At 44.6% G+C, this 22,952-nt stretch overlaps 1 protein-coding gene across 3 annotated transcripts in view; it reads left to right on the forward strand.

The window, feature by feature from the left end:
• Window positions 1-1,005: 1,005 nt before the first annotated feature.
• Window positions 1,006-22,952, forward strand: part of Adamts12 (ADAM metallopeptidase with thrombospondin type 1 motif 12) — a 252,692-nt gene continuing 230,745 nt past the window's right edge. For all 3 annotated transcript variants that reach the window (XM_087896951.1, XM_087896950.1, XM_085676631.2), the window contains exons 1-2: window positions 1,006-1,383; window positions 8,024-8,385. In XM_087896951.1, the coding sequence (XP_087753077.1) occupies window positions 1,257-1,383; window positions 8,024-8,385 (489 nt within the window). In that variant the 5' untranslated portion in view covers window positions 1,006-1,256. The remainder of the gene's footprint in view (window positions 1,384-8,023; window positions 8,386-22,952) is intronic.

A 22,952-nucleotide genomic window follows, 5' to 3' on the forward strand; every position in this document is an offset into this window, starting at 1 on the left:
CACACACACATACCACACCACTACATGTACCCACAGACCATACACTCCACACCACACACCACACACACACACATAGACACCACACATACCACATACCACACACCACACCATCACATGTACCCACAGACCATACACTCCACACCATACACCACACACAAACACACACACACACCACATACCACACACCATACAGCACACCACACACACACACACACACACACACACACACACACACACACACTGGGGAGCCTTTGTTGGTAAACTGCATAAACGCTCAAGGTCTGCTTAGGCTGCCTCCTTTCTCTGCACATGATCGTGTGCTGGGGCAGGTGAACGAAGAGAGATGGGTTTTGGAAATGGAAAAGCAGGCACTGGACTGCAGCCTCAGACTGCCTCCCAGGGGTTTGCTCCAGTCACCCCATCCTGCAGATGAACAGAGTTGTCCAGGGTCAAGGTAGCAGATTCGCCTGGGTCATTTCCTGTGTGACTTGGCAACGAGAAAAATTGCCTATTAATTGTTAAGTGGAAAACTTAGCCTGCACTGGAAGAAAAGTCCCAGAGGGTTGGTAGTGGGTGGGAGTCTTGACAGAATGGGGTAAATTCAGGGTCTGGGAAGTGGGATCCCCTCTGGCCCATAACTCATTATTTATGCATACATTTCACATTCATTTTCTCTCTCTCTTTCTCTCCCTCTCTCCCTCCCTCCCTATCTTCTTCCCTCCCTCCTTCCCTCCTTTCTTCCCTCTCCCCTTCCACCCTCTCTCTGGGGGGTGTTTCCTAGGAGCCTCTAGCTGACTTACTCTAGGGCCTTCCTGGCCAGCTGTCTGGGGTCTCCCCTATTTGGCCCGCGGGCCCAGGCTCTGAGCCTGAAGGGAGGAGCTTGAGAGAGGAAGGCGTCCCTAAGGAAGATGTGAGAGCTGGCTGAAGGCCGGGCGGGTGGGGAAAGCAGAGGGGTGGGGACCTGCGGTGGGCTGCGCCCCTTGGCTCTGACCCAGTCCACGCTCTGGCCTGCGGAAAGCAGAAGCTCCCAGCTCATTCACTGCCCTTCAGGAAAGGCAGAGAATAAAAGCTCTCTGACCCCCTTCTGCTTCACAAAACGCCCCTAGAGCTCGCGGGCAGCCTGCTGGCCGCTCCCTTCCCACGCCTGGACCATGCCCCTCTGCGTCCTCCTGCGCGGCCACAGGCGAGGACTCGCCGCTATCTGCAGCTGAGAGCTAAAACTTTTTTTGACTTTTCTTCTCCCCAACAACTGAATCATGCCATGTGCTCAGAGGAGCTGGCTGGCAAAGCTCTCGATGGTGGCTCAGCTGCTTAACTTAGGGGCTTTGGGCCATGGGAGACAAGCTCTGCCCGTCCTGGTTCGCTTCCCAGACCCAAGGCAAGGTTAGTGGCTTTTCTTTATTTGTTTTTCAAGCGGTGTTTGTAGGACAGTGGAACTTGGTCTGTCCTCTATCTCTTCCCCCGCCAGGCAGAAGACTCTGTCTTCTGTCCCATCTAAGGAAAACTGGACTGTAGGTTCACTCTCCGACTTTCTTCTGACCTAGGACTTATGAATATTTTTACATATTTCCCTACCCACTGAGGGGTGATAGACACCCTTGCTATGAAAGACCCGAGAGCAAGCGAGCTCCCCTACCAGTCCCCCCATCCCCTAGCTCTCACTTTCAGCTCCCCACTTGCAGATTCTGACATGGAAATTTATTTTTATTAAAAAGATCCAGCTGGTCACAGGCAGTCATGGTAGTGTTTCCTCAATTTAAAATTCCGGATCTGGAAGGTAGAAATTTTATTCCGGTCCCCTGCTGAGCGAGCATACTTGGCTGTGTTTGGGTTTCCTGGAAAGATTTAGGGTTTTGTTTTTTCAAATGACACCTCTATTGGGGAAAAAATTATGTCCTGGGGACTCACGGTTCTCTGCCCTGCTTTGAAAGCTTTTCTTTTTCTAAATTTTGTGATCACTCTGAAGATAATTGGCAGATTATTATTATTATTATTGTTGGTGTTGTTGTTGTTGTTATCCTAATGCCCAGGGAAAAGTGGTGCTGTTGCTTCTGTTTTTTAATTGAACTTAGAAGAGTTTGCTGTTGAGAGAGGGCTTCTGCAGTGGGTGAGTTGGAGAGGCAGGGAAGGGGGGGCACAGAGATTTCCTGTAAGCCCCTCCTATTACTCACAGTGCCCTTCTGGAGTTCGTGTGCTATCATGCCTGGTTTACAAATGGGGAAACTGGAACTTGAAGACTTTATGAGCTTTGTAGTTGTGGAACACGGTTTTGAAGCAGGTATCCTGACTTAAAGTCAAGTAGCCATGCTGACGGCAATGGCAGGGATAACAGGCGCGCGCGCGCGCGCACTTGTCCGTGTTTAAGGTATTGCTAGCCAGTGTTTTCTGCCCACGTTGCAAAGTCAAATGCTGCTGGAGAATTCCTCTGCGGCGGCTTAGAGAGCGGCCAGATGCAAATCCCTCCCTCCCTTTGCTTTACTTGGAAGCCGGAGTGGGCAAACACTGGGGTTAGATGTCAATCAGCCAGCACTTGCTTGTGTAAACCGTCCAGATACCATCTCAAGCCCCCAAGTTTAAAATAGCAGCTTTTGTTGTTCTTTGAAAACCAGGGCCTTTGTGAAAGGTCCCTGTTCTGGGGGAGCCCAAACACAGCCTGCCAGCACTTCCCAGGGCATGCGGAGATGATTTCCTTCAAAGACATTCTCCTGGGTTAGCGTTCCAACTCTGCTTGCTTTGCATGTTTGTAAGGGAAAATTCATCTTGGTGTAGAGCAGACACTGCTGGGCCTGTCTTGTTCTCTGGAAAGTGGGATATGACTCTTTTCCCTGGTGACCTTTGGGGTATGCTGAGAATATTTGATGTTCAGAAGTAGCTCTAAAGTTCACTATGTGTGTTAATGATGCGAATATATTTCGATTTTAAGAATACTTTCAGTTCTTAAGAGCGCTGATCTTTTAATCAGTCTTCATTAATGCATTGACAAGTAATTAATTCTTTGTGCTAAGAAGAAATTTCCTAGTGGATTTTTATTAGAACTGAGGGGGAGAGGGAGGAGAGCAAGAGAGAAGAGGAGAAAGAAGGAGGGGAGAGGAGAGGAGGGGAGAGCAGAGGGAAAGAGAAGAGGAGAGAGAGGTGGAGAGAAGAAAAGAGATGAGTGGGGAAAAGGGAGGGGAGGAGAGTAATATAGGAGGGAAGGAAAAGGAGAGAAGAGGAGGGGAAAGGAGAGGAAAGGAGGGGAGGGGAGAGAAAGGAGAGTAGAAGAGAGGAGAGAGAGGAGGGGTGAGAGCAAGAGAGGAGAGGAGTAAGGGTGGGACATTCTAAAGCTTCCTGGGACTAGACCTGGATTTGACCCCCAGGTGATCTTCCATTTCTAACCTGACAGGATTTTTGAGTTGCACCCAAATTCCAAATATTCAGAGTTGCAAACTCAGAGATCATCCCACCCATCCTTATTTTTTTACAAATTGATTGTGTTTGCACGTAGGTATTGAACACTTATGAAATACCGTTCAGCCAGGGCGTTGAAGAGAGTCATGGAACAGCTGGAAAAGGGTCTACACACTGGTTAACCTTGCTCGCTCTTTCTAGTTCTTGGGTTTGCACAGAATCACAGTTTCAGTTCTGGGCTGCACTATAGTTCGGTCCCAGGACCCTTGCTTAGCGCCAGACCCTAAGTCCATCCCCAGCACCACAAAGATGTAAATATATGAAGGTTTTAGTCCGCAGAAAGAGTATAGTGACAAGTCTAATCCTTTCCAGGACAGATTGGGCTAATTCTGCAGAGCCCCCTTCCTACATCAGGTAGTTGGTGAAAGGATGTGTTACGCCTCTCTAGACTTTCTTGATTTACAACCGAATATCAAAGAATAAGATTCCTGGTTTTGCATACAACATGCTTCCTCTCCTCTATATCCAGCATTGGTCTCTGGATTTAGTTTTCTCTATACAAACACTTCCTGACAAGTGATGTGGTTACTTGCTAAAAGCCCATCAGAAGTTGCAAACACTGTTGTCGGAAATACCCCCCACCACACTCAGCTTCCACCACACCACATCTTAGAGCACTGTTCTGCAGAGCCTGGTGGTCACTTTGTGACTATGTGACGGAATGCCTTCCTCATCTCACTCCTGCTGCCCAGCATTGCAAGAGTAACACACCCAACATCTCTAATCCAAGGAAAGAGCAAAATGCAAAGTTAATTGCTGCTCTGGTGACATTATAGAGTGAGAAGACCAGAAATCAGGCCACTGTAGTTCAAAAGCCACCTATGCTGTCTACATGGCACTGGTAACTTCCGCGTTCCGTTTTGCACTGGGTGACTCTGTGACATCTACAGGGCAAGCTTTTTATCTCATCTTGGAGATGGACTCTGGCTGCACAGGTTCATAGAAGATCATGGGGAAAATCTAATCTTTCATTTCTCCTATTTGGAAACAAACCTATTAGAAGAAAAATTATTCTAGCATTTTTTATTATACAAAGAGATCTCACAATTATGTCACTTTGTGGTATTTATAATAAATTATCTGGTCAGTAGATAATTATTATGTGGTTAGGAAGCAAAGCCAAACTCTTTTTTTTTTTTTAAAAAAAAGCCAATCAATTTTATTGATTTCTATAATCAAACAGTTGCACAGCGAGAAGAACCTGTGGAAGATAATTATGGAAATAAACCTCTAAAATAGTAACAACTCTTTAAATAAAGAGTCTCCGAAATTCAACTACTACTACTACTAGAAATAGTTGAGAACAACTATAGACGCTCCCTTATTAGCGGAGGTCACACCACAATTAGAGTTGTACAGGAAAAGTGAGCATGGCCCCTGAGCAGTCAGTGAACTGACTCATGGGCTAGTCCCGCAACCATAATACACAGATCTACCCTGAGCGTGGGACCAGATCGACATTCTCTCATCCTCTGCTCTTCTTCTGAAGATGAAGACAAATGATGGCTTGGTGTTTTGTCTTTTCAAAATGCTGTGTACCCACAGTTGCTCCTAGAACTTCTCATGAAGTTTCTTTTCTACAGGTTTCAAGGAATTGAAATCAAGTAATTGAAACCCGTGGTTTAGGTTTTCAAATACAGTTTCCATCCAGGCTTCTCATTTGTTTCCACAAATGCTGATGTAACCTTTTGTATAGTTTTCCTCTGTCTCGGCCCCTTGGCCTTCTCCCAGGCTTAAGGATGCCAAGTGGACATTTGGTTGTCTGTAGTGGAACCTTCAGAGGCAGTCAGGACAGAATGTAGAAGTGAGCTCTGAGTTCAGGTTTCACAGGTGTGACTCCAACCCTCTCTTTCTGTCTGAGATCAGAATAGAAGCCAAGAAAAATGCACGAGTCTATTTTCTGTTTATATCACAAAACACCGGAGGTGGCTGACATATGCAGAAAAGAGTTTATTTAATTTGTAGCAACATCACTTAAGGTTTCCAGAGAAACCCACAGGATCTTCAGGTCTCTTCCTCCCCAGTGTTAGAATTGGTGGCGGACACCCCCACCCCTGTGGTTTTACTTGGATGCTGGAGTCTGAACTCAGATCTGCACACACTTTACTGACCGAGCTATCTCCCTAGTGCCCCTCCGCAAGAGAACTTCTCTTGAGAAAAGTGGTCGGAATCTTTAGAGTAACCGTATCTGAGCACTCAGCCTGCAGAGGAAGACGTTTTTTGCCCGTGTTGTTCCTCCAGTGCTCCAGCCTCTGTTGAAGTACCAGTAATTAAGGGCAGGGAGGGAAGGCTGCGGAAGTAAACTATGTTTCCTCCGTAGTACCTGACTGCTCTGCTCTTAACTTGGGTCTGAATGTGAAGGGGCAGGAAGTGCCCATCCTGGGTTGGTCCAGATATTTCTGGAGGAGTGAATGGGAAGTAAATGCGTGAGGGGCTAGTCGGCTATACTCCTCAGTTCACAGAACACTGTCGTCTTCAGTTCATTGATAACTTTTGTTTTTTTAGTTATTGATGCTTTTTTGTCATAATCCCCCATGGAAACCCTTTCAAATGAGTTTCATATGTAGTTTTTTGTTTGCATGTGCTTTGGAAAACTTAATTGTGTGTGTGTGTTTGTGTGTGTATGTGTGTGTGTTTTCCATTTATACCAGTAGTCCTGTTTGGATTTTTTTTTCTTGCTTCTTATTTTTCATTAAACATTGCTTATTAGATTATTTTTAAATTCTTCTTATTTAACACTGTTTATAAGATTTATCCCTATGTGGTTTGTGCCTAAATGTTGCAGTTATAATAGGCATGGATATTTTATGATTAATAAGATTCTTTGTTAGTGCCTGAAAGTGGACACTGTGCTCTGCCCCATAGTTCATTGAAGCCTGAGAAGAATGGGTCAAAAAAATTAGGATTGAAGGAATTTACTTATGAGGAAAAGCAATTTCCCGACTCCCTTAAAGTCCAGTTCCTTCAAAGACCGTCATCATGGATGTTTACTGATTTATGACATATATATGACATACAGCCTGTAACTACATACAACCCATGACAACTTACAGCCTATGACTACATACAGCCCATGACAACTTATAGCCTGTGATGACATATAGCCCATGATGACATACAGTCATGATGATACATAATACATGATACATGATAGCCTGTGATGACATACAACCTATGATAACATACGACCCAGGATGACATTCAGCCTATGATGATGACATACAGCCTGTGATGCTGAGGTTCTGCCTCCGAAAGTATCAGGAATATGTAATATCGTAAAGAAAAGGCAGTGTGAAGAAAAGTCATCCTGGGAAGTACAAACATGAGCCCTCAGTAGAAAGAGCTAGAACTTCAGTTGTCTGGAAATGTTAGGAGAATGGATAAGGAAGAGCTGAACTCTGCTTTTCTTCTGTCTTTGAAGGGGGAGGCCTCACTGTTTAATTCGGATTGGTCAAATCCTTGGTCTTCTCTTTCAGCCTCTGTAGTGCCGTCATGCCTAGTACTTTGAATTTCACTTTTTTTTTTCTTAAAGCATACATGAGATTCTGACAGAATGCAAAGACTCTATAATTGTGAGAATTCCGTGAGCAATGTAGTGCATGCTAGAAAGTATCTGGTAGAATCTTCCCTTTCCCCTCCCTCCCTGCTTCTTCTCTCCCCCCCCCCCCATCCCCTCCTCTTCTTTCCATGATTCCCTGGTTCCTATTTCCTTGCCCTCTCCATCTCCTCTCTTTCTTCCCCTCCTTCTTTTGCAGAAGATCAAATTTGGGTGAGTCAAAATGAGTATTCTGGTGCATTGCAGGACCACCTGTCCCCATTAGAATCCCTGTGCATCTTGGTACTTTATGTTCTTAACTAACAATGGATCTAATTAGTAACGAATTGTCCTTCTGGGTTTTAGAGTAAGTAAACCAAACCTCCAATGACTCAGCAAAATGCATTTCCAGAGCGGCAGTTTTCATCGTTCAAGCCAATACCTTAGATTCAAGGATGTGCCCTCATCATTTTTGTTGAGTGTATTTCAAATCCCAAGTCCACTTAAGTACCCTGCTACATCATGGATCACTCTGATGCTGTCATAGGTGTGAGATTTTGTTGAGGTAAACAGGGACCATGTATGATGAGTTCGCCGTGTGGTTAGACTTCTTCCCCCTGTAGTCTGACATAGCAAGACGTTCTTGAAGACTGAAGCACCATGCTATAAACTGGAGGTCTGTAGTTCACATTAGTGGACCCTACCCTGGCATACTGATCCTGCTTCTTTCCTTGCAGTATTTCTCATGAATTAAATCTCATCTTCAGTGAACTGTGATAGAATAGCTGATACCCAGAGGTCTACTGTAGGTCAGCTGGGACGGACTGCTGTACACCATTGAAGACAGATGCTGTGCACATGTTAACTGCTCAGAGGGTTTCACGGGGACAATGTTAATGTGGGGGAAACATTCTCTGAGCTTTAAGTCAGTGGTAGTTTTGCAATCAGCAAGCAGCAATCTCAGTCCAAAATGGGAGTGGGTTTGTCTTGCTTGTACGCAGTTTGGATCTCTGGATTTTATTCTGTTTTCTTTTCCTACAGAACATTTTATCAAGGCCCTGCCAGAATACCATGTGGTGGGACCAGTCCAAGTAGATGCCAGCGGACAATTTCTGTCTTACGAACTGCAGCATCCTGTCACCAGCAGCAGGAGAAAGAGAGCTGTGGGTGGCTCTGAGGACCAGGTGTACTATAGAATCTCACATGAAGACAAGGACCTGTTTTTCAATTTGACAGTCAACAGGGAGTTTATGTCCAATGGCTACATTGTGGAGAGGCGATATGGGAATCTTTCCCAGGTTAAGATGGTGACTTCCTCAGGCTCACCCTGCCATCTCAGGGGCACAGTTCTGCAGCAGGGCACCACGATCGGGACAGCAGCCCTCAGTGCCTGCCAAGGACTGGTGAGTATCTTCCCCCTCATGTCCCCTTTCTGCTCTATGTCTAAGCCTGTAAACCCTATATTAACAGGTTCACAGGGGACTGGCCATACGCCAATTGTGCCTTGTGGTTGGGGCAATCCTGGCTTCCAAAGAAATTGAAAAAATGTAGATACTAATTAAATTACAATCAGTTTTGAGAAGCAAAGAATAAGGATAGGAAGGATACTGATTCCAAGAAGGCAGAGAGAGAACAGCGTGGAACAAACTGGAAAAACTGCAGGGGAGTTTGAGTCTCTTTACTCCCTGGGGCAGCCCTAAGGGCCACCTGCTGATTGACTCTTCCTCTTGCTTTGAATTAGGAAACTCCTGATTTGGACTGAGGAAGAATGTTTCCAATACTGACTGTGGCTGTTAGGTTGTAACAAGTTGAGGATTTGCTCTTGGTCGTCAGACTTCCTGGAGGACCCTTAACTTTCAGGAGATTTTGTTGGTCTTGTGTTTCCTTTGTTTCCTTTTCTTTTTCCTACTGTAAAACAGAGGCAATGAGAAAACAGGCTCAGAGAAGGGTTGAAAACAATGTGGCCATCTGTTGTTTGAATAAAGTTTTACTGAAACACATTTGTATCCAGAGATTTACATGGAACCCTTGGCCCCTTTTAGTCTGCTTGTGGCTCTGAAAGCTGAAAATGCTCTCAGGCTTCCATGGAAGAAGTTCCTTGACAGTTGTTGTGATGTATTCTAGGGATTAAGGGCATTAATCCACAGCTAAGCCTCAGGAGGATGTTTAGTACATAACTATATTCAATGAATGTCAGCTCCCTCCCCTCTTCTTTCAACATTTCTAAAATGCGTGGCCCATGATGTGGCTTGTGTGAAGTCCCTCTCCCTCCCACCTTTCTTTTCTTTCCTTTTCTTTTTTTCTTTTTCAGCGAACATGTGAGGAAGCTTAGACGTGCCGAATAGGTTTCTTGTACTGTTAATGTCAGTGTACATTCCCACTACTATACACCCCCTCTCAAAGTGTAACAACATTTGCTTTTCAAAGTTTGCACCCATGTTTATGCATTGGTGGAGCTGTGGGGTTGCATAGTAGAATACTTGACTAGCGTCTTTGAAGCCCTGAATTCAGTCTCTAAGAGTGGTAGACAAATGCGAGCATGTAAAAGATTGATTCCTGCACCCTTTCCTTCTAGCTGCCTCCACGGTGACAGCTCTCCAGCCACTGCATGGGAAATGCTTTAGGAGGTACCCTGAGGTTTGCTGAGGTTCCCCTCAGGTTGAAAGGAGGGGCCACCTGCCCTCACAGTATAAGCCTGGCTGACTACCTGCATTGGTGACCAGAACCTTGGCTCTCGGTCGATCCTCCTGCCCCTCCTGTGCCCCAACTTCCCCCTCTTCTTCTTTCTCCATCTGTAAAGTGGAGACGATGATAAACCAGGCTCCGAGCAGGGAATGGCACACTGTGGTGACCTGCTATTTCTTGAAGCTTCTTCATAAAAGAAGATGTTTCAGAAACCTGAGGGTTATGGTTGCTCTGAGGCTTGCCAAAGTCACTCGGACATCACCATTCTTGCAGAACGTGTTTGTACTGTCTTCCCTCACCGTCCTTCCCTGAGAATTCCTAATCTGCATGGTTTAGAATTCTTTATCTTCATGGTTTGGCCAAGCAACATACCAAATAACCAATACACCACAGATTTGCTTGTTTGAAATGTATCACAAACCTGGCCTCTGGGACTCATGTTCATGGACGTCCGAGAAGCCTGGCCTGGAACATTTGTTCTGAGCCCCGAATCAGTATTAGGATCGCCCGAGAGGTCTTATGATCTGAATGAAAATGTCACAACAAACTCTATTTATTCGTGTGCTAACCAAATATTAATGAAGTGTGTGTCCGTTGCCTGGTATTTTATGTCTGAGGTGCTGCGATTTAATTGGTCTGATAGTGGCGCCAGGCACCTGTCTTTCCTTAAGCTTCCCAGGTGAGTGTAGCCAATAAATGTTACCAGGAAAATGGGTCTTAATTAGCAACTGGTCAGCAACACAGCAGCTGTTCTCCTCTGGGGATTCTATTAGGCAGCCTGGGGCAAGAACCTTTCCTGTCTTTTTTCAAGAGAAGTTGCATAGGAACCTTACTTTTGCCTTAGGGATAGAACGCTAGAATCTCTTCAGCTTCCTTTTCAGAATTAGATTTCAGATTCATACTAAATACAGGAAGCCACAGGGGTAGTCAAGATGACAAAAAGTTTAACTCTTAGAGCCAAATCACCTGGATTATTTTGTTAGAAATGCTTCAATGGCATTGTGTGTGTGTGTGTGTGTGTGTGTGTGTTCTTACATATGATTTAGAAATTCCAGGTGTCACAAAATGGTACCAAAAGCCAAATAAGTTTTTCCGTTTGGTCAGCTCAAAGCTGACGGCTGTTAAGTTTGTTAGCTAATGTACCAAAATGGTCAATGCCCACTTAGAGTGATCCTGGTCAGATCACTGGTGGATGCAAGCTGGTGGATGGGCTTGCATCTGACTTTGTTTGACCACATACCTGGAATCTGACCTTTGGAATATTCATCCTCTCTTTCACCCAGGCATGACCGCACCCCGAGAGCATTTGGGAAGTCTTTTGGAGGAATGGCACACACATTTTCATGATGTGCCAGTTAGTTTTCCTCAACTTGACACAAACTGAGGGTCCAAGGGAAGGCAGAACCTCAATTACAGAACTGCTCCCATCATACTGGCCTATGGGGATTTCTGTGAGGGCATTTTCTTGATTGTTGATTACTGGGGGGCGGGCCCGGTTCACTGCTGGTGATGTCACCTCTGGATAGGAAGTCAGAGCAATCCATTAAGCATTGTTTTCCTGTGATCTCTGTGTCTGTTACTGAAGCATGCCTCCATGATCCTGACTCCTGTCCTGGCTTACCCTGATGACAGCCCGTGATGTGGGAAACCATTTCTTCTCCAAGATGATTTCAGCCATTGTTTTATCATAGGAACAGAAACTGAATGCAGGGACTGGAACATCTACTTCTCACTTCCGGGGTTCAGCAATCATGTATTCTTTGCTCAGGTGTGGTCTTTTGTGGTCTTTTTTTTTTTTTTTCTTCTCCTTCTTAAAGGAGAAGATTTATGTCTATGAGATTTCCTAATCTGTTCTGGAGCAGGGCTAACGGGTTTCAAGGTGAAGATTCGTGGGAAATGGCTCATATAAAGATGTGGAACAGCTTTCTTCATTTAGCACCCTCTCGCATAGCTCAGGTCCCCATCACCCTGGAAGCTCCATCCAGACTGGATAATCCCCATCCTCCACTGAGCAGTACCTGTCTAGCATGGCCATCTTCCCATCTCCACAAAATGTTCATACATTTGCAATGGTGGAATTTGTTTCGCTCGCAAAGCCCCGTGGATTTGTTCTCATCTAAGCTGTTTGATGGAGACACCAAAGCCTCCAATGAGTTATATTTGGGTTGCAGCCTCAGAAAGAGTTAGAATCCCAGTGGGTATGGTCTGGGGTTTGCTGCTGGTAGGGGCCTTTAAGGGATTGGTTCCAAGTGAGTGTGCTGTATTTCAGTTCATATTTATGCACTGGAGGGGTAGTGCAAAAGTTAGACTCTGTGCTCCCACCCCACACAGAGCCAGGCTTGTGATTTTATGGGCACTCTACTTCTACCAATACCTTTGTGTATTCACCTTCTTTACTGAGTATCCTGGTCAGTAAACACTTTTTTCCCCTGGTCCCAGCCTTTCTTACACAGTGTCTTATTAAAATGAATGCTGGTCTTGGCTTGCCAACTCTTGCCTGGATTCCAGCCCTTGCTGGGGAAGAGTTGATTGTGGGTCTTCTTAGGGCCACCTAGCCATGACTTCCATTCGGTTCTAGCTTTCTGCTTTCTTTTCTCTTAGGAATGCTGAGAGCTGCTTTCTTGTTTAGATTCAAATGTGTACTAAAATTGGAATCCACTATTTTCCTAGTTTTTTTTTAAGTCAAATTTTTAATTTTGAGTTAGTTGTAGATTCTTATGTAGTTGCAAGAATACAGGGAAATAAACGCCATGTACCCTTTTCCCATTTTCCTCTAATGGCCCCAAATCTTGCAAAATCACCGTATGATAACAACCAGAATTTTGACACTGGCGCAGCCAACATGTCAAGCATGTCCATCATAAGAATTCCCTCAGTCCCTTGTAGCTGCAACCATTTTTTCTGCCTTATTAAGTCGGTCCCCCTTCGCCCTCTTCCTCCCAACCCTCCCATGTGCCCTTTTACATTTACATTAAGTTCAGTATTCCGCCCCAATTCCTTTTAGTGTGACATATGATACTGAAGCAGAGATTCCTTCCCCTTCCTTCCTTCTCCCTCCCTTCCTGTCTACCTCCCCTCCTTTTTCTTTCCCCTTTCCTCTCCCCCAGGCTTTCCCTTCCCCCCTACCACCTAACTCTTCCCTTCTTTATTTGCTTAATTGCTCCAGAGCCATTTACTGAAAGTCTGTAATTCCTCTCTTAAATTGCCTTCGTGCTTTTATGAAAATGCCCCGGTCAAATTTTTGAGTCTAGTTCTAAGTTTCGGTTCAGCTCTAATAGCCTACACCTTTCATTGCCCGGCTGTGTAATTAGCTTTGAAGCCAGTTGACCGACCGCTCTTGCTTTAGTCTCCTTTCTCTGAACTGTTTTCAGCGATTCTAGTTCTCCCGACTTCCCATAGAAGTTTTTAAATAATCTTGTCAACCAAAACTTGATGAAATCTTGATAGGAATTATTCTGGACCTATACATGAACTTGGGGGAGAAATTATATCTTGGCTGTGTTGACTTTTTCTGGAATTGAATGGTATTTTCAAACCTATTAAGATCATCCATTGTTTTTTTTTTTCCTCTAGCAGTTTTGTGTAGTTTTCTGCATTTTAGTCATATTTATGTATTTAGTTTATATAGTAACTATATGCAATAGAGCAGGGCATCATATTCTTGTGATCTCTGGGTGCCCGGAGGGGGTTCTACTATACCAAGGGATGACTGATGTGTTACCCATGTTTGGGCATTTGGGTTGTCTCTCTGTAGTGAATGTTCTGAATCATGATTTCAATTCCTTGGCTACATACTCAGATACAGAATTGGTGAATCACAGAGTAATTATACTCCAGTTTTTGAAAAATCTCCATACCATTCTTGAAGTGACTGCTCTAAGTTACACTCCCATCAGCTGTATAGCCAGGTACAAGGCCACTTTTCCATACGCTCACCACCACTTGGTGTCAACCTCCCAGTCAAGGTATAAAAATCTCAGCATGGTAGGGAATAGAGGACCAAAGATCACAGAGCCTTTGGTTCAACTAGAAAATCTAGAAAGATTTCATGGACGGACAGAAGTGGAAGTCCTCGAGCCTCTGTGGATCAAACATGTGAGAGAGAGAGAAGAAAACAACTCATCAGTGCATTACCTCAGAGAATTAAAGTGGTGGTACTGAAGCCTAAAGTTCCTTTCTGGCGCAGATCTGCATAGCAATGTTATTTGATTATTTATGTTCAGCACTAAAATCACAGGCAACAAGAGAGCTACACAAGACTATAAAACCAAAAGGTTCCAACAAAAGAAAAAGACCAACAGACTACAAAATATATATATTCATATTCATTATATACAAATATTCATATTAATTATATATAATATTCATATTCATCACATACATAAATATTCAGTACTCTGGTTCATTCATTGGCTTATGAGCAGTAGTTGGGTGTCTTTACCCAGATTATTGCCACACTACACTACGTTTGCTATTGAAAAGTTTCTAATGAGCTTTGTCTTGCTAGTCGGCACTCCTTTGTTCTCACCAAACAGGATATCTCTCTGCTCCATTCACAGTCAATTATTGTTAATTAAAATATATATCCCCTTTGTTTGAAAGTGCTGTCTCATCATTATTTGTCTCCGGTTGTGTCTGTGTCCTTTGTTTCTTTCCGTACACTTTGCTGAAGAAGTGCCCTTAGCGTTGCTCTGTTATTGCTATTCTCTAGTCTTATATGCTCAGATGACCTCCATCTGTCATCTATGTATGCATCATATTTATCATATATTTATTATACCTCTCTCTATGTCTGTTTCTATATAGATGTATGAATACTTTTGACGTCCAGCATGCAACCCCATTACCTCCTTAGAGCTCCAACGGTCAATTTTCCTTTCTGCATAAAAACCTCATAGGGACCCCAAACCCCACACACTCTAAGCTCCAGTTGATCTCCCCTCCTTCAGTTTTCTCATTCCTATGCTTGTCACCTCCACTCTTCAGTGGCCCAGCATCAAGCCCCCTGGGATATCTTATCACTAACATCTCGCTTTCTCTCATACTCTGCATCTGTTCTTGTCAGCAAATCCCATCGGCTCTGTCTTTAAAATATGTTCAGAATCTGCATTGCTGTCACCAGTTGCGGCTACCACGTCAGCCCGTCTATTCTCAGCGGGGACAGTTTGCCTCTCCAGGGTATGTTTGGGAATATCTGGAGAACTTTTTTGATTGCTGTGACTGGGGAGGAGGGAATGGTGTCTGCCATCTGGTGAGAAGAGGCCAGGGTGATGCTTTCACAATAGGAATACAGTGGTCCAAGATATCAGCGATCTTTCACAATAGGAATTCGGTGGTCCAAGATCTCAGTAATCTTGAGGCTGAGAAACCCTTCCCTTGTCCTCATTGCCTTCTGCCATCTGGACCCTGCTTTGACCTTCCCAGTAGTTCCCCCTACCTCTTCTCCTAATTCCTTGAAGCCATTGCCCATGGCGGCCAGCCTGGTCTTCATGTCTGCACGCAGTAACACTCGTCTGTTAAAGTTCGCTGCTCACTGTACATCAAAGAAGAGCGAAAGATGAATCTTTTGTTCGGGTTTCCAGGGTGTTCTCTGGCTTGGCACTGCCCACCGCCAGCCTTCTGTCCGATATACTATCCTTCAGAACTATGTCTTTTCTCTGCTTCTCAAATGACTAGTCTCGTGGCCTTTGGGTCTGCTCTTCTTTCGACCTAGAGCCCCACTCCACCACTCCTAAGCGCTGATTTCTATTTAGTTTATTTCCTTATCTTTAGATCTTTAGCTTAAAGTCTTTTATTCTAGCCCAAACTACAGAGGACTTCAGTATTCAAGCACATGCTTATTCCATTTTTTCTATCCTTTCTTTTTCTAACAAATTTGTCATTTTTATTTGTTTATTTATTTACTTTGTATGTGTACATGTGTGTATGTACATGTGTTTGTGCATGTGTGTGTGTGTACAGGTACATTCATGCCATGGTGTTCTTGAGGTCAGAGGAGGAGAACTCTCAAGGATTCATTCTCTCTTTATCTCTTTGTAGCACCTAAGCATTAAACTAAGATTATCATGAGTACAACTATATGCATCAAGTCATCTCCCTGGCCCTACGAACCCTTATCAAACCTGATGTTTTACTTCATTCTACTTCGCTTTTTCCTTTGCCTTGTCTTGTTCACATCATGTCCCATGATGGACGTTCAGTAATTTATGGTTGGATGGATGAGTCTTTCTTTGACGGACCTTCCCAGGCGTTGTTTCCAAACAGTGGCTTGGTATCCACAGTTCACTCTCCTAGTGCAGACTGGTCCCTGAGCCACATCTGTAGCCATGGTAGCACTGGTCTGGGGCAGCTGCTCTATGGTCTTAGTTCATGGCTCTAAGAGCACTGTGTATTCAGTCTACCGTCGTGCTGGCCTTGATGACTTCGGGAAAGGATACTTACTACCTTTGCAGTTCTGAGACTGGTCCAACCTTTCCCTGCAAAGCACCTCAGAGTCTTAACTACAAACTTCAGAAAGAATTTTAAAGAGGTTTTCATATGAACAGAAGGAAAATACAACACCACACACACACACCGTGCACTCATCCTGGCTGTGCTCAGCTTTCAGGCTGTGCTTTGAGTCTAGCTCTAAAAGGGTTGCTGGCCAGATCTCTCCCTGTTAAAGGATGCATGCAGCACACATTTCTCTCCTGAGTCCTAAACCCAACCATGAAGCCTTTGAGATGGAGTTTGTCTACCATCTATTGACATCAGGCCATCTTTGCTTTCAGTTCTTCCTGGTGTTACGTTTTTTTCCCAAGGGATCTTAGCTTCAAAGGAACCCCCAAGATCCGGCTCTGGGTCTCGCTGTGCAGTGTGGACAATGTGTACCTGCAGAGATGCTTCCTCAGAGAGTAGAGGGAGCTGAACTCTAGCTGTAGGTCAGCTAGCTGCCACAAGCCATTACGTTCTGCCTATTGGAGGGAAAGAAACCTCTAATCGAACACCTTTGACTAAAGTGATTGTCATCCTAGATTGGGGGGGGGGCTTTATAAAATTCACTTGTTTGGAGGGGAACCTTTAAATTGTCCTCTACCCGTCCCCACCCCTGCCCCCAGTGCTTTCTTGTTAAATGAATCCTTACAGTCACACCCCCGAGCCTTTTCATCCACACTATTTGTCCCAGCTTCGTGGATCTAGGGTGACAGTCACCTGATGACATAATAGTCCATTGTTAATCATGTTTTCCAAAGCCTGAGTCATTCATTTTTAAATACTTGTGTGAGGAGGAAGAGGAGGTGTGTATGTAATGTGTGCATGCATGTGTATTAATCAAATAGACTTTCCCCCGTGTGCTGACAAAACGTCCTTACCAGTTTGTCCTCCCAATAGCTCATTTACTTCGAGGTAAAGAGGAAGTCTGTTTATTTCCAGAAGTGTCGAGCTCTTTATTTCTGAGCCTTCTTAAATAACGACTTGGAACAGTTACATAAATGATACCATTGTGTGAGCTGCTGGAGCAAAGTCCTTTGTGGATCGTCCCAAGCTTCTGAGGCTCTGACACATTCCTACTGAAATACGTGCTCGGGAGTCACTTAGGAAAACAGCCCTTGTCTCCTGGTCTGCTAAGTTGTTCTGAGATAAAGAAAGAGTTCTGTTTTTGTCATGGTAACAAATGAAATGTGTGCTCTGAAAAGAAATGTAGCCCCCGTTTCCCTGTGACACCGGAGGCCCTGGAGCTGTGGAACAGTCTAGCAGGTTCTAATGAACAAGCTTTCAATTAGGGAGGCTATGCTGTTACATTTTGAACGCCTTAAACTTGTTAGATTCTAATTTCCCCGACAGCTAGGATTAAGTATTCTCTTGCTGTGCTCGTGCTAAGAGCGAGGATTAGTGGCATTTAAATGTGTCCTGTGATAGCCGGCAGCGCTAGGGGAGGTAAGTTTCAGGCCACGAACAGCCTCAGAGGCGGTCCAGTACCGGGCCAGTTGGAAAGCCTTGCTGGTTCCTTTACCACACACAGAAAGAATGCAATTGTTTCTCAGCTCTCATTCTGGAACTTTATAGGAAGTCTGCTGTTTTAGCTGAGAAGTACAACCCACTGGCCAGCTATGTGGGAAAACTCGCCTGCCCCTCGGGCTTCCTGCCTGCTTCCCAATCACAAATGTGGGGACTCATTTGTAGAAAGGGCTCATCTGCGTGGTGGTTGGTTGCCTGAGATCAGGGGTCATTATTCCTTTCCAGGGGAAAGAAAACAAATGCTCTGTTTATCCCCTGCCTCTGTCTCAAGATGAGGAATTTCCCCTGACTTCTGACCTTTGGGGTGGCCTGTTCAAACCCACGCTGACTCAGACGTGAGACATTAGAAGGAACCTCTGACTGGTAGATAGATCTCTGTCTCTGCGCATGCTTAGCGGGGGCAGGCTCTTAAACGCAGTGGGCCCCTACTTCCCTTTTGCCTTTTTAATACCTCTCTTTAGGTTTTCTTTTTTATTTAAAAGTTCTTTCTTTCAGTTTGCATACCAACCACAGTTTCTCCTCCTTTCTCCCTTCTCCTGCCCTTCCTCTCAATCTTCCTTCCATCAACTCCCCCGCCCCTGCATCCATTTCTCAGAAAGGATAAGGCCTCCCAGGGGGAGTCAACAAAGTCTGGCATATCGAATTGATTGTTTCCACCTAATACATTCCTATAATGATGCATTGGAAGTGACACGGTGAGACCAACAATACCTGTGTTATTTTATCCACTGCCTGGGTCCTGGGGTCAGGAGCCCTGCCCAGACTGTATACTTTGCCGTGTCCTGAGATGAACAGTCTAAATAGGTATAGAAATTTCAGTCTCTGATCATTTCTGTTGTTTTGGGCCTCTGGCTAAGCAGAATATCATGGCGGGGAAAAAGTTGCTTGCTTTATGCTAACTGGGAAACAGAGAGAGAAAGGGATATTTTCGAAAAGCTTCTGGGAGTATGATACTGGCAACCTAGCTTCCTCCACAAAGTTCTGTTTCCTAAGTGTGCCACCAATGTGCCATTGCCCGGAAACCAAGCCTGCTATTCTGGAAATGAAATGCACCCTCCCAAGAGCACCTTCAGCAGGGGACTAGATCTTCAGCACATGGGCCTGTGGGAGGTATTGAACCATGAGGGTCAGCACCTCGTTCACGGATGAATTCATTGACAGCTCCATACATGAGTGGGCTCTGAGGAGGTGGCCTAGCTTATTGGCCAGCGCCAACAGAGAAACCTCTTTCCACTTTGTATTTCTACCACCTAGTCTACTTTGCCTCCGACCCAAATCTGGCCATGAACTGAAGAGTAGCTAAAATGACAAATCCTTCCTTTGAATGGTGCCAGATAAAATGGATTGTCTCAGGTGTTTTTGTCGGGGTGAAGCAAAGGCTTTAGCACCTGAGTCTTCGAGAGAGATTTAAAATGCAAACCATAACAGAAGAGTGTCAGCGATTCATTGAGATTCCGATAAAGATCCAAGGGGCTGGGGAGATGGTTTAACTGGTAAAGAACTTGCTGTGTAGGGAGGAAGACTGGAGTTTGGATTCCTGGCACCCATGTAGAAAATGGATATGGGGCAGTATACCCTTTCATCCTGGCGCTGGGGAGGTGGAAACAGAATGATCACAGGGACTTGATGGCAAGAGACACTAGCGGAATTGGAAAGCCACAGGCTCAACGAAAGACACAGTCCCCGCAAAACAAGTGAGAGAGTAAACCATGAAGACACCCAGCACTGACCTCTGACCTCTATATGCATGTGCATGCATTTGTACACACATGTGCACGTGCACAGGAACATGATGTACTCATGTGTGATACATATTCCGACTGAGAAGACCTATGGGACCTTGTACACCAAAATAGGAATGTTTATAGTGACCAAATATACCTCACTGCAGGCCTTTTCTGCTCACCATGCTATTTTGTTATGTGCACAAACTTTACCAGAACAGCTGCTAGCCCTTCTTAGATTTCTGTCATTCTCAACTATCTGGTGGGTGTGCTGAGCTATGATGCTGTTTTGGTGTCTTCATCCAAGCTGTGGAGAAGAGGAAGGCTTTCTGGGACACACAGTGACAGTTGACACTGTTTCCATTTCTGTTCCCACCCCCAGGGATGGGCCTTGATGGTAAACTTGGGTTAAGGATGGGGAGATGCTGGTGCTGCAAATACCATCTTAGGAGCGCAAGTGTGGGGCTCTCCAAGGTGGTAATCACAGTCTGGGAACAACAGGGGTGACAAACCAAAAGTCAGACTTCCTTACAGACACTCTTCTTGTAGACTGGACTACCAATCACAGCACAGCTGAGAGGCACTGAGGGCCATGGTCAAGCGCGCACGTCACCTTAGCTATATCCCTCGCTAAATGAGTGGAGGATCGAGGAAGAAGGTGAGACTCTGTCTCCCTTTCCACGTCTCCACAAATCATGTGTTAATTCCACAGCTGCCTTGTCTGTCTTCTCTCAGGTAGCTTATCTGGTTATTTTCTTTTAAGACTTTTCAGAAAGGCACAAAAAGTTCCTGTGAAATAGCACAGAATAAGGCGTGATTTTATCTGACTTTTCTGAATGGTATGTATTGCTGGGCTTCATCATTTTCCATCCTTAGATACTCCAAGCATTTGTTTAATATATTAATATTTCCGACCAGACTTAGTTCTCTCAGCTATCCGATTGTATATTCCCATTTTTACATTCCTTCATAATTCTGTAGCTACATTGGCTAAGAAAACAGTATTTTGAGAAACAATGTTATTAGTGATAAAAAAAGGATTTAATACTAAATGATCCCACTTAACAGCATCCATCATCTCTTCCTGGGTCATGAGGCACCCCTGTCTTTCTTCTAAGTACTAACTCTTCATTTCCTTTCTCCTAGAATGCTCTTTCAGTTTGACTTTGCACTTGGAGTTTCCTCTTCTGAGCCCCCACTCCTACCATTATGTATCTTCCAGTCTTTAAGAACAGAAAGAACAGGATCACCCCTCTCTCCAGTTGTGATTTTTCTAACTTTCTACTTTCTTGTTCTCTTGCTTGCCTCTGCTTTAATTTTTATCCCTTTTCCTTCATCTTAAAAATTTGTAAAAGAAATATAGGTGGTTGAGAGGTTACAATAAATCTTAGAGAGTGTCAATCATTTCTTCTTTTTTCCCTCCAGTCTCTACATAGCTCGATTAGAAGGGGGTCACTTAAGGCAGACCGTCCACTCTAGCTGCAACTCAGTACAAATCTTTCTGCATGACTGTACACAGTGGTTATTTCCCATTGAGTTACTTGTGTGATGTGTATTGGGAGCAGAGGGAGGGCTAAACTAGTGTAGACAAAGCCTACAGGAAGGAGTTTTGCCTCACTCTATGACACATCTATTTGAAATTGTTTTGGAGCAAAGTGTTCATCTGAACTTGAGGGATGGACAAAGGTATGGGAAATGGGCAAAAGTCCAGCTTCCTTTCTGGGATTTTATCTGCTCTGTCTCTCATCTCCCTCCCTCCCTCCCTCCCTCCCTCCCTCCCTCCCTACCTCCCTCCCTCCCTCCCTCCCTCCCTCCTTCCCTTTCTCTGTAGACAGTCTTTTCTGTTTGAAAGGCTGTCATGACTGAATGATTATTGCCTTAGTGGTGAAAACTTGAGATGTGTTGGTTCCCGTTTGCATGTTTTCTCTGGCAAGGATTTTTCTCTATTTTAAGTTAATTCTATTCATTAAATTGTTTTAATAAAAAAATCAAGTTTTAAAAGTCAATTTTGTTCCTTATTTCTACATTGGCCTGCTGTGGTTTAGGCTTAGGATACAAATCCCTGGCTATTTTGCGATTTTCTTGGAATTATGAATGTTCCCAACTAGATGAGAGTTCCGAAGGAAATGTCTGAACACTCATGGTTCCAGCGTCCATGTCTGTGAAATCAAGCCTGAATGATTTCTAAGATCTCATAGAACTGAGCACCTGGGATGCTGGCCTCTCTTCTCACGTGAGCATGAGTGTAAAAACGGCTACACGGTTGTCATGGTTTTATTGGTGTGTGGGTCAAAGCGCTCTGACAATTGAGAGTGCAGACGCATAGTGAGATTTAATAGCCCATCTCACACACAGGCATGGGGTGCCTGCCTTCACTGTGACGTTTCCTGTGCTGTACACAGCAGTGGGTGGCGGGATGATGATGTCAACATGAAGATCTTTCCCGTGATGAAATGGCAGCTTTGATAGAAGGGACATACAGTGTAAAGAGCCTGCTGCAGAGGCTTTAGTCATTATCAATGTGACTTTGGGAAAATTATCCTAAAATTGGAGAGTGGGCTAATAATGCCTGGGTCACTTGTTCATTGTGTGTGGGATTCGTGCGTGCCACAGCAGGGTACTGCACTAACTCCAATGAAAAGCAAGAGCACTGTTCCCAGGAGTATCGGTAGGTAGCTCTTCCTTTGTAAGTAGCTCTCTCTTTCTGAGGTCTGATTGACACACCCCCACATCCTGGTAAAACTCACAGCTTGGCACTGTCTGAAATTTAGAGGCATCTGTCATCATGAGGCATCCTGGCTCAGGAAGTTTCCCTTCCCTGGCTCTTGCCAGTCTGCAGGTGGTTCCTGAGAGAGTGGGGACTGCTCTTCTCTGGGACACCTTAGCCTTCATGGTGACGATGAGTCACAGTTTTGTAGCAAAATCTGTTTGTCACAGACAAGAGTCAGAAGCAATTGTTTTGTCCAACAGTTAGACGTGAGCACTGCTCTGGGACTGGACTGGAATTCAGTTTTCAGCACCCACGTTGAGTGGCTCATGTGTACTTTTAACCACAGCTTAAGAAGATCCCATGTTCTTTTCTGGGCCCTGCAGGCATTGCACTAATGGGCACACACACACACACACACACACACACACACAGAGAGAGAGAGAGAGAGAGAGAGAGAGACGCACACACACAATTTAAATTAACATGTAAAATACATAGAAAAAAGGAGAAACGAAGAAAGGAGATGTGGTTATAGAGTTTAAAAACCTTAGTGTCAGAGAGATAATTCAGAGGGCAAGTGTACTAACGACTCTTCCAGAGGATCTGGGTTCAATTCCCAGCACCCACATGACAGTTCACAACTGTCTGTAACTCCAAGAGTTGACATTCTCACACAGACATACATCCAAGCAAAACACCAATGCTCACAAAACAAAAACAACAACAAAGCCTATTCTCTAGGAACTATAGAAATTGCTTAAGAAATAAGGCACCTTGAAACTTGGTGACACCGTAGGGCCAGGCTGTGAACTTGGAACCAAAAGACCTACATTTTAAGTCCTCCTGTGACTAT

The sequence above is a fragment of the Myodes glareolus genome, chromosome 15 (assembly GCF_982192425.1).
Source record: "Myodes glareolus chromosome 15, mMyoGla1.1, whole genome shotgun sequence".
Lineage (NCBI taxonomy): Eukaryota > Metazoa > Chordata > Mammalia > Rodentia > Cricetidae > Myodes > Myodes glareolus.